Raw genomic sequence first — 12,385 nt, 5'->3', positions numbered from 1 at the left:
TATTTTACATCTCACCTCTCCTGTTTTATGGAGATATAGAATCATATGATTTTTGGGAAAAAGTGGCCACCTGTTATTTCTAGACTAAAATGAAACAAAACAATTAGTACTATCAAGATTGTGTTAAGCAGGAACTCATATACTTCTATGGGAAATAAACTAGTACAAACCCTTTGGGAAGCCATTTAATAATATACACGAAGAAGCTTTAAATATTTTTGTCTTTGACCTACTAATTCTACTTTTGAGAATTTATTGTAAGGAAATAATCATAAATAAGGAAAAAGCTTTATGGACAATGGTGTTTATCATGGAACTAATTGTTTATAATGGAAAAAACGGGAAATTAAACATCCAATTATAAGGAAATCATCAAGGAAACCCAAATCAACTCTTATATAGCCATTGAGAATGTTTACTAGGAAGATAAAATAACATGAAAGATGTTTTTGATATAACATTCTGTGGTAAAAAAGGTGGGGTACAATATTTGCTATATGGTATGATTACAAATTGGTAATCATATTGGTAATCAAATTGGTAATTTATATTGGTAAAATATACCTATACTTGGAAAAAAAATAAATATATTAAAGGTAGTGGTGATTATGTTTGGATGGTGAAGCTATGTGATTGATTATCTTTTAGAACATTTTCAAAGTTTTCTTTAATAATCTTATGCTGTTTTTATAGTGGAGAGAAAGAATGTAAATTTTCTACATTCCCATTAAATATTATTTCCCTTACAGCTTTGAACAGCAGTAGTAAAAATCAGTTTGCAACTACTAGAATATAATTTTTGTAAAGGAACCTGTACAACATGGATTCTCTACCAGAAGAATTTTTTGTGAGGTAAGAGATAGATTGACAAAAACCAATTGCAATTGTTGTATTCCAAAGACAGGACATTTGTCTTTTCCAATAACCTTGGAAAGCTAATATGAATGAGATACTCTTATGCTTCAAGAAAATTTGGCAAATTTGATTAGTGGGGAATGTAGACTGGGTAAAATCTAATTTTATGAAAGTTCACTAGGGATTATATCTTGGCTAAAGAGCTAAGAATTGAAAAATGTACCACATCTTGCTGCTCATGGAACATTCTCATCAAAATAATGTTTTATCATTTAACAAGCACTTACAAAGACTTACTATGTGCAAGGCATTACTTTTAATGTTTTCACAAATGGTCAGCTCATATAAACTTCGTAACAACTCTATGAATTGGGTACTGTTATTATCCCCATTTTATAGAGAGTAACTTAAGCAGAAGACTCTACTGAGTGGTTCATTTGGTCCCAGTCCAAATGACAGTCTATTCCCTCCAACCAGTGCAAGTTCAGCCTGCCTGTACCTCTCTCATAATACTAAACAGCAGGTTAGTGTTGGATGTCTCCCTCCAACCATTATTATATGAATAATAAGCCATATGACCTATGAATTTATTTTATAAGCATTTTACTGACTCTTTGGTGCTTAGGAAATAAAGAGTAACACAGAATTTGTATACTTATAGAGTGCTTATAATATAGTAGGAAAATATATAAAAAGTATATATTTAGGCAAATTAGGTAAGTATTACATTAGAGATGCTGTGGCTGTACATAGGAAGGAACAACAATTATTGACTGGGGATTGAATGAGTTTCCACAAAGTGACATTTGAACTGATTGAAAGGATGAGAAGCATTTTGCTGGATGTGGAAGCAAGGGAGAATGGGAGGTTGTTTGGCTGAGGAAACAGCAAGAAAAAGTACTTAAGAAAAATTTGGGAGGAGGATTTTGATTGTGTTGCTAAGAGGTTTAGCTTTATTCTGTACAGAGGTGGAGGTGAGGATTATTTGGGGTTACACATAAAAATTAGTTATGGAGCCTATAGAAAATATAGCAGCTCACTTGACACTTTTGATTCAGAAGATGTGAAGTAGGTTTTGGGAATCTGGATGTTTCAAAAGCCTTCTAGTTGATTTTAATATGCATCTGGGATTGAGAACTATTGGGTGAAGGAGTGAATGATCATTAAATGGAGTTAGCAAGTAGAGCATACATTTTAGAACATTTTGTACTCTTTCTCAAGCCTGTGAAAATACTGCTGCAATATTTTTCATCCCTTGATAACACATAGATGTTCCTTGTTTTTTTTTCTGGAGTGGGGCTTGGAAGTGGAGAAAAAGACAATTAATAGGCTTGTTTTTACCATGACACTTTAAAGAGCACTGAGAATCATATTGTGAAATGTTTATATGTATAAATCATCTTTTGTTGAAATTTTCACTAGAAGTTTGAAAATTGGATAATACTCTACTGTTTATCTGTCCCAATTTCCTCTGGCAAAGTCAGTTAGCATATGGTAGATGATAAGTGGTTGTCTATCAAACGAATACATAAATGTAAAGTAAAATAGGATAATGTTTATAAGGTATAATTCTGAGTAAATCAATAAAAATTCTCACCTCAGTTTTATTTCTGCTAGTGTACAGAATTAAGATTATATAAATCATATATGATCCTATATTATGGTTCCTATATCATGGTTCTATATGTAGGCAAAAGCAATTTTATAAATACATTTTTCAGTTCAGTATATAACACTGCATATATGTTCACATTTCAGGCCAATGTTAAAAGCAAAACCTGTCAAGTTATTTTTTACCAAAATAGTTAATAGTTTCTAAATATGATATTCTCCCTCAATTAAAAAAAAAAATATTTTGGAAAACTGAACAATTGTAAGTCCAGGAGCCGCAAACAGTAAAAATGATCTATGCAAGATAGATCTTTTCCTAACCCATATTTTCATAAACACACACATGCACACGCAAACATGCACACACATGAAACACTAACCTTTTCAAGGACCTTTTTTTTTTCTCTTGAAACAGTGCTATGAGGTTAATTTTTCCCCATTATTTTGATCTGTTGTGTGTCTGTTAAAGATGCAGAGTTCTTTACATCAGCTTGCTGTTTTCTGTATCACCATCCAGTGAGAGCATGGCCTAATTTCTTTTCTTTAACTTGAGTCTCTAAAGAGATATGGCACCTGCCACTATTATCAATCTTTGATACACATTTGTTACACTTCTGAAACTTCAGACAAGCATTAAATTGTTAGATTCTTTACTACCACAATTTAATTATGTTCTCTGTGAGAAGATGCTGTAAATACACCTTTCTTTTTCATTTAAAATAGGGATCCTACTGTGGAGGAGCAGAGGAAAGAGGAAACTGAGAGTAAGCTAGAAAAGTCATCTGGTCAACTAGTAAGAAAAAATTTAATTTTCATTAACTTTTAGTTAATAATGACTTTGTATAAGAATGCCTGGTAAATCTAGTCAGTTTAATTGTCTGTTAAAATATTTTAGGCGAGTCTACTTTCCTACCTTAATAAGTAAAATAGTCATAATTAACTTTTGCTTTGATGACTGATGCTGTATCTCAAGGTTATCATTTTAAACACCAATTGTCACCATAACTTTAGTAGAAAATTGAATTGACTTGCCCAGAAACATCCCAACAATCAGTTTTAAGAACTCTCTCATTGGTCTTTTGAAGGGAAAACTCAAACAAAGAAAACTACACATGTACATAGATATAAAGAAAACACATGTACATACAGAATTTTATTTAATAAGAAATTTTACTGAGTTGTTTCTGACGTTAAATTTTTTAATTTTTTATTATCTTTACTGTTAGAACTTCTAGGTCTAAATGAAAGAGAATAACTCTGAATTATACATAAATACAAGCTTTTTATTGCCAATGACAATGTGCTTTATGGTAGGTTAAAATATTTATATGAATACCATATGTCCTTATATCTAGTGAAAGACTGATGAGTTAGGTTCTTGTTCATGCAATTTTTACCTTCCACCTTGATTTATATTAATATAATGATTGATGCCCGCTTGTTAATAATGTTTGCAAAGGTTATAAAGTAACTTAGGAGGAGAAAATATGTAAACATAAAATAGCCACAGTAGTGAAACCTGCATAAGTTTATCACTGTAAAAAAAGGTGCAGAGGAAATGCACTACACACAGATGTACATAGGGTTGTACAGTTGAGCAAAGGCAAGAACCAAGGGACTAGATCTGGAAAAAACAATTCTAGATACAGAATTGGGAATACAAAATCAAGGAGGGTGGATGCTTTGACCAGAATTTGATTTAGATGTTAAATCAATTTTGCAAAAATGGATTGAGCATCAAATATTTTGACAAACAACTGAAAGAATTAAAATTGTATTTATAGGATAAAAATATTTTATAGGTGTGAAGATTAATTTTTTTATGCCATAATCTTGCTTGTGTATAAATTTGTTAATTAGCATCAGATGATTCTGCACTGACTTTTGACTAGAATTGACCTTTAGTTCAAATTTATGCACTACTGATAGAGGTCATTCTTTATAAGAGGTTTTCTATTTACTTTGTGGGACTTTTTTTTAAACTTTTAGAAAAAATTCAAATCTACAGAAAAGTTACAAGAATAATACAGTGACCATCTATAGTATAATGAATAGTACAGTGAACATGCTTCATGGAGATTTAGTAAACAGTTTACATTTTCCAATATATATAATCTTCATATATGAAGTACTATAAAATGTAAGGTGTATTTGTTAGGTATATATGGAGATGGAGGTATTTTAATTTAACACTCAAACCCAAGAGGGGCGATTAGGGACTTTACTGGTTCCTAGTCATTTTTCTGTGTAGTTCTAGGTCTGTTAGAGACCTGGCATTGAAGAGTCACCCCACACCAGGGCATTTTCAGTGACTCTTTGTGCCTTCTGCAATAAAAAGCTGTTGGTTCTGATTTGCAGACGTCAACAGCACATAATCATATTCCTCAAGTTTCAATAGGGTATGAGAACTATGGTATTTTGTTAAGGTTTGAAGGAAGGCTATCATCCATTTGTTCTAGGCCCTTTATCCATGTTTCCCACCAGTTTTTTACAACTAACGTTAGTAGACAGTCCAGCAGGACTTGACTGTATAGTTATCAATGAACCATTACATCTGTAAGAATCAGTTCTTGAATTCCCAAGATTATTACTATTTACTCAGCTCTGACTGAATTTAGATGATGAGAGTCATTCTATTTTACTTTGTTTACAACTCTTACTCATTTCAATTTGCTGTTAGTTTAGCAGCTAAAGCATCAGTCACATAATGTAAAAAGCACTCTTAGATATAGTTTTCATATTATATAGAATAATCTGTGTAATATTGTAAGTTCCTGACAGTACAGAGAACGTTTATTATTCTTACTTGGATTTCTGTAGTTCTGTCACAGTGAACTACATATAGCAGTCACTTTGTTCCTGTTTAATATTTTGACTGGTTTTAGTATTAGAGTAAGTGAGAATATGTATAATAAATAGTATAAATTTTTAATGAAAAATGTGTCTTCTAGGACAAACAGGAAAAGGAAATACCTACTGATCTTGTCCCTATTAACCTCCTATTGGAAGTGAAGAAGTTATTAAATGCAATTAGTACTCTACCAAAAGGTGTGGTTCCTCACATTAAGAAGTTCTTACAAGAAGATTTTTCCTTCCAAAATATGCAGGTAATATCATAATCCGTTCTTTAAGGCAGAAATACAGCTCTCCTTATAGGGCTTTTTTTTTTTTTTTTAAATCATACAGCGTAGCTAAGGTCTAGAAATCTCATCTTCTTGTAAAGGGATTTGGTGTCAATCTTGAGTATATACTTTTTTAAATTAAATAAGTAGAATTAGTCAGTGCTATCCTTTCAAGCATAATGGTAGGCATGTGGATTAGTAGCGTGTAAGCTGTTAACCATAAGGTCTAGTGTTTATTCCACTTCTACTAATAACTTACAACATGCCACTCTGGGACAGAGGACTGCTTTTGGTTTCTAATTTGTAAAATGTTAACATATTTTTCAAAAATAATACCTAGAACTTTTTGATTTATGAGTGAAATAAATATTCTAGAGAATATATTATAGATTTCCATTTTGAAAATAGTTTTTCTATATAATAGGTTTGATAACTTTCAGCATAGGAAGGGTACCATTTCTTAATGGGGTTTTCTAAAGTTAAAGAAAATGATCTACTCTTTTCTTTGTGACAATTAATTGGGGGAGAGGGGAGCAAAACACCATAGATATCTTGAAAAGGCCACGTTTGCATTTTCTTTGAAAGAATACATCAGTAATTATTTTCACGAAACATGGAAACACCAATATGACAAAAAATTCAAACAAACTCTGAAAATGTCCGTAAGACTTCATGTACAATTATAACCTTAACTGAAATAATTTATCATAGTATAAATGAATTCTGGCTTGAAATTGATGAAGTTATGCCACATTTCCCTCTTATCTTTGGAAATTGCCCAGAAACAAGAAACATAAATCAGAAGCCTTCACATATGCAAAACATAGTCAATTAGAAGGTGAAAATAGAAGAAGAGTATAGCCATCCTTCTGTATCTGTGGCAGGTTGGTTACAGGACCCTCAACCATGTCAAAATCCACAGATGGTTTAGTTCCTTATATAAAATGGCATGGTATTTGCATATAACCTATGCACACCCTCTGCTATTCTTTAAATCATCTCTAGATTAGTTATAATACCTAATCTAATGTAAATGCTATGTAAAGAGCTGTTATACTATATTATCTTTTTAATTTGTATTATTTTTATTGTATTCTTATTTTTTATTTATTTATTTTTTTCAAATTTTTAATTCATGATTGGTTGAATTCATGAATCTGAAACCCACAGATACAAATGGCCAACTGTACTTTTTTGTAATAGCAACAAAAGTAAAATACCCGGGAAAAACTCTTAAGAAATGTACAAGATAAACTAGTATTTCTTTAAGTTTGTTCTAAACCACTCTCATGAGAACCTCTGAACCCTGTACTAGTTCTAAAAAATCAAAATCTCTGGGAATAAATCTGGGAATCTATATTTTAGCAAACACCCACACACTGATCTTATTCACATTAAGTTTAGAAATCAATATTCCGTATTAAAACAGTAAATAAAACTCTCTAAAACTCTGTTAAGGGTAAGAAAAGAAGACCTGAAGGGAAAATAGTACATTTAGGAAGACACAATATGTTAAAGCTGTCAATTTTTCCTAAATTAAAATCTACAAATATCATCTAATTCCAGCAAAACAAAAGGATTTTTTGGGTTATTGTCACTAAAAGCTAATTCTGAAGTTCACATGGGAAATAAGGGGAAAAATAGCCAAGAAAATTATATAAGAGAAGTATAGGGAAGAAGGGCTGGGAATTTGCTCACATAGATATGATAATTTGTGAAGTTCTAATAACTAAAAAGAATTTGTTACTTGTTCTTGACACTATAGACAAGTCTAGAAAATAGAAGAGAAATTCTAGCAGTAGAGCCAAATACATACAGAACGTTTGTAAATGATAAGATGCTAGGTCACAAAACAAGACTTGTCAAATTTTAAAGGATCAAAACATATAGAACATGTTCTCTAACTACTGTGCAATCGATCTAGAAATCAGTATCAGAAAGATACACTAGAAAACCACATGTTCATAAGTTGTGATATATATATAATTCTAATCTAGGTAACCAGTAGATCAAAGAAGAAATTGCAGTGGAAGTTAAATAAATTTTTGAACTTATTAAAAAAATATATATCAAAAATTGTATTATTAGATAAAGCTGTGCTTTTAGGAAAATTTATAGCCTGAAATGCATGTATTAGAAAAAGAAGCAAGATTGAATATCAGTCATCTAGGCATGAAGTTTAAAAGGTTAATGGAAGAACAGCAAATTAGAAACACTCAAAAAAGGAAGTAATAAGGATAGCTCAAATAAATAGAATAAAACATAAAATAGAGAGGATCAATAAAGGCAAAACTTGGTGGGGTTTTTTAACTATTTAAAATTTTTTTATTTCAGCCACGCAGTCTATGGTACAAAACTTAGTTTTTTGAAAAGATCAATAAAATTGATAAATGCTTGATAAGAATGTTCAAAAAGAAAGAAAACAAAAATAACCAAAATCAAGAATGAACATGAAAACATCGATACAAATTACGCTCATTGAAAAGATAAGGGAGAATTCTACTACTTGTAGTGGCTGCCTCATTTGTTTCAGAGCAAATTTCCTCTGAGGAACTAGAAAAACCAGGCAAAATCTTTCCAAGTAATTCTTGTTTGTGCTTTTCTAGTAGATGACTTAATTTAACAAGGGATTGGGATGATTCCGATCTTTACTTATGTTCTGTGAGGAAGGGTCTATTTCTATACCTTTTGTAGCAGATGCTGTCAGTGGCTTGCCCATACCCCTTGGACCCTACCTATCTTTTCAGTATGCTCTGGACAATTTCCTGTTTTCAATATCTACATCTCTGTGCCTCAGGGCCTTTTTTCTGGAACTGCAGAAGTCTGTACTTCTCATGGCAGTTCAAAAGACCCAAGGAATTAATATTCCCCCATTACCTCAGAAAACACTCAATCAGTATGTCTTGGGAGTTATTATGTAAGTACCCCAGTTCCCTCTGCCCTTGCATTGGATAATGCTAAAGCTCTTATTTTTCAGTTTTCCAGAGTTTCCCTGTTGTATTAAACCCAGTAGCCAGCTGTAGGTAATTAGCTTAGTAACACATCCTTTAATTTAAAGCCTGTTTTCCCTTCCCTATATCACTTCTTCACTTTCCTACTATTTTTCTCTTTACCTCCCAAATAAACTACTTGCCTTCAAATCCTTATATTATGGTCTGTTTCCATTGCAAAAGAATGGGGTGTTAACCAGGGCCCCACCTCCTTGATAGGCCATGCACTCCAATTTTCCTCCCAGCTCTGTAAATTTGCTGAAGGCTCTGCCTAGAATCTCAGCCACAACTGAAATTGCTTTAAAAAGTGAGTTAGTCTTATGTTTCTGGTCCTTCCTCCTCTCCTGTATGTTGGCCTGAGAGATTGACAGTGCCTTGGTAGTTTTCCATTGCTTTCGGATAAATGGTTTTTATATGTTGTCCAGCTGTTTTAGGTGTTTTCCTTGGGGAGGATTCATCTGAAATCATGCACCTAGGCTGCTTAACAGAGGTGTAACTTCAGTACTGTTTTATATGCCTGTTCACATTCAAGAGATATTGTTGAGTCAATGGCTGGATATATGAGGTTGGAATTCAGGTGACAGTTCTTGGCTGGAAATATAAATTTGGAAACTGTCAGTGTGTAGACACTATTTAAAAATATGATAGTGAACTACCTTATCTATGGAATGTGTGTTGATAGAGAAGAGGTTCCTTAGATTGACTGCTGGGGAGACTGAAATGAAGTAAGTACCTAGATAGCTAGGGCGAAAACAAGAAAGTATTGTATACTAGAAACCAAGTTAAGAAAGTGTAGATTAAACTTTCCACACAGAGTATACATTATTAAATAGATAATGTAATTTAAGCCAAGCACTTGTGGGTACAAAGCATTAGGGAATGGACACAATGATAAGACATAGTCCTTTCTTTTACTTCAACCATATAATTTACAAACTATAGTATGCAATAAAGCATGTGTTAGCTCAGTTCCAATCAGATTGCAGCATAAAATGGCTTGCTTGCCCTGGTATTGGTATTAATGCCAGCATTCCTGCCTACCACAGGTTCAGGGCTGGAGGGAAGATTTTGGCTATGCTAGAGAATAGAAAGTATGAGCATGAAGTTGGATTACCATCTTCCTTTGAAGTAGGAGTGGATGTTGCCATCCCCTTGGCAGGCATAGGAATGATTTTTAGTGTTTTGAGGAAATAGTTACAAAGGAGATTCATCAGACTACTTAAAAACAAGTATGAGAATAGTGTATCTGGGTGATGTGAGTTTTTTTTAAACTGTCTTTATCTCTATTTTCCAATTTTTCTACAATAAGCTTATATTATCTGTATAACATGAACATATGTAGATATTTGTTCTAACCTAAAGAAATCTTCAACTGTATTATTTTCCACAGAGAGAAGTTGTAGCTAACAGCCAGAATGGGGAAGAAATTGTTCCTGCTTTGACTTTACGTTTCTTGATAACACAACTGGAAGCAGCACTTAGGAACATTCAAGCTACTAATTATACTGTAAGTTTTTTTTTTTTTTTGAAAGTTTGAAATAAAGGACTTGATCAGCATTTTTCAATGAGAAAACAGTGTATGCTTATTTTGAGGTCTAGAATAATTTGTATTTTCCTTTTTAACCCTAGAGAAGTATACATATAAATTTATTGCCTTCCTATGTCTTGTACTTTCTTATGTGACAACATCTCTGTAATGAGCCTATTCTAGTCCCCATTCTACCACAAAATTGTTCATCTTCAGGGAAACTTAAACTAATAGAAATAGGCTTTCCCAAGTAGAAATGAAGAGTCATAAAGTTCAAAAAATAAGCAAGGTATAGAAAGACAAATATTGCAAGATGTTGCTTATATGTGGAATCTTAAAAAGTTCAACTCATAAAAGTAGAGAATATAATGGCAGTTACCAGGGGGTGGGGAGGGCATGGGTGAAGAGATGTTGGTCAAAGAATATAAAATTTCAGTTAGATAGGAATAATTAATTTGTTCAAGAGATCTATTGTGCAACGTGGTGATTATGATTAATAACAATGTATTATATACTTAAAAATTGCCAAGAGAGATTTTAAGTGTTCTCTTCACACAAAAAAATGATACATGTCTGAGGTAATGCATATGTTAATTAGTTTGAGTTAGTCATTCTACAATGTATACATTATTTCAGAATATCATGTTGTCTATGATAAATATATATAATTTTTATTTGTCAATTAAAAAAAGAAAAAAACATTTCTTCTTTCCCTAATTATTAGCCAGCTCTCTTTCAATATTTCTATATTTATAAAAGTTAGAATTTCTATTGATAAAATTGATAAAATATATTAATGTGTTTAAGATCAAGTAATACTTTAGAAATAAAAAGAATGATTTGAGGAAAAAATTGTATCAAAAATTAGAATTGATAGTACAGAACAGTAAAAGGAAAAATCAGTTCTTTACCTAACTTGGAGTAGTAGTCTAAATTTTGCATGCATATAAAATAGAAGATGGATTAGGATTATCTTCAAAAAAGAACTACCCAGACACCAAAAAAGGTAGCCTAAAACACCAAATCCCAGATTATAATGATGTATAAGGAAGTAGAAAATAATCCTTATTTAGGCCACTAAGGATTTGGGTTATAAAGGGTGACATAAATACTGTAAAGGGGGTTCTAGATGGATTCAATAGAAGAAACAAAAGAAAAGCAGGTTTGTACTTTTTAATCCTGAGAATTTCTGGAATACTGCAGAGCTGCCATTTCTTCCACTGACCAGATTGCCAATCAGTGAAACAAATCAGTGTAAAATCAGCATTAACAGGTGCCCATTGCTTAGCCTTCTCTATTTAGACATTACTTCAAAGATGAGTCTTAGACTAGGAAATGGAAGAGTTCTCTCTCTTGGTAGTACTTGTGAGCAGAACTGGAATTGTCATGATCAGAGTAGTCTATTGCTCTATCCAAATGGTTCTTCCTGTCCCTCAAGGCCTCCAAGAAGGGTGAGACAACCTTGTAGGAGGGAGCAGTGAGTTGGAGGTGGAGGTAGTTGCCAATGACATCCCTATATTCGTTTGGTTCCAGTACATGGAATAATCTTTGTTAATGGGGGGAAGGTAGGGAAGAAAGGGCAGGGGCTTTAGGTTAGAAATGTACCACTTGCATCTTTAAATTCCAGAGTTTTTTGCCTTCTAGTTATAGCATTACCATAATTCTGCTCTTGCTCCTGTTCTCAAAAATGTTGTTTTTATTTAGGATTGTAAGAGCCACGGGCTCTGTTGTGTTATTTATAAAGTTGGTTTTTAAAAAATTACAAAATAATAGCTCACATTTATTTAGTGTTTTCTATATGACAGCCACTGTTCTAAGCACTTTGTAAGGATTAGCTCGTTTACTCTTCATAACTATCCCACTTGATTATTCATACTTTGTAGATTAGGAAACTGAGTCACAGAGGTTAAGTAACTTGCTAAATTCACCGAGTAGTAAATAGTGGAGTCAGCATACAATCCATGTCGTCTTGGCTCCAGAGTGTATGGTCTGAACTATGACATGATACTGTCTCTTCAGGGATGGGCATTTTAAGGTAGAAACCATTTTAAGGTAGAAACCATTTAGATGTTACAAGGAGTTTATATTCATAAACTTGCTTAGTCCATTGAGAAAAAACACACTTGTATATCTCCACTGATATATACTGAGTCCACTGGTCCATCAAAAACAAACACATGTATATCTCCAGTGATACCAATTTGAAGCTGAACTTCTAACCCCAGTTATCTCATAATTGCGTACTGTTGGTCATGGAGGTGTGCTAGGAGAGGAAAAAA

The 12,385-nt window shown here is 32.7% G+C and overlaps 1 protein-coding gene across 1 annotated transcript in view; it reads left to right on the top strand.

Moving 5' to 3' along the window:
* The first annotated feature begins 820 nt into the window (after nucleotides 1–820).
* The window catches only part of DZIP3 (DAZ interacting zinc finger protein 3), a 103,785-nt gene continuing 92,220 nt past the window's right edge, over nucleotides 821–12,385 (top strand). The window contains 4 exon segments of the mRNA XM_012645921.1: nucleotides 821–852; nucleotides 3,190–3,259; nucleotides 5,418–5,573; nucleotides 9,969–10,085. Of these exon segments, the coding sequence (XP_012501375.1) occupies nucleotides 821–852; nucleotides 3,190–3,259; nucleotides 5,418–5,573; nucleotides 9,969–10,085 (375 nt within the window).

This window comes from Propithecus coquereli, unplaced genomic scaffold (assembly GCF_000956105.1).
Source record: "Propithecus coquereli isolate 6110/MARCELLA unplaced genomic scaffold, Pcoq_1.0 Scaffold105, whole genome shotgun sequence".
In the NCBI taxonomy this organism is placed as follows: domain Eukaryota; kingdom Metazoa; phylum Chordata; class Mammalia; order Primates; family Indriidae; genus Propithecus; species Propithecus coquereli.
This window is presented reverse-complemented; position numbering and strand designations above follow the sequence as displayed.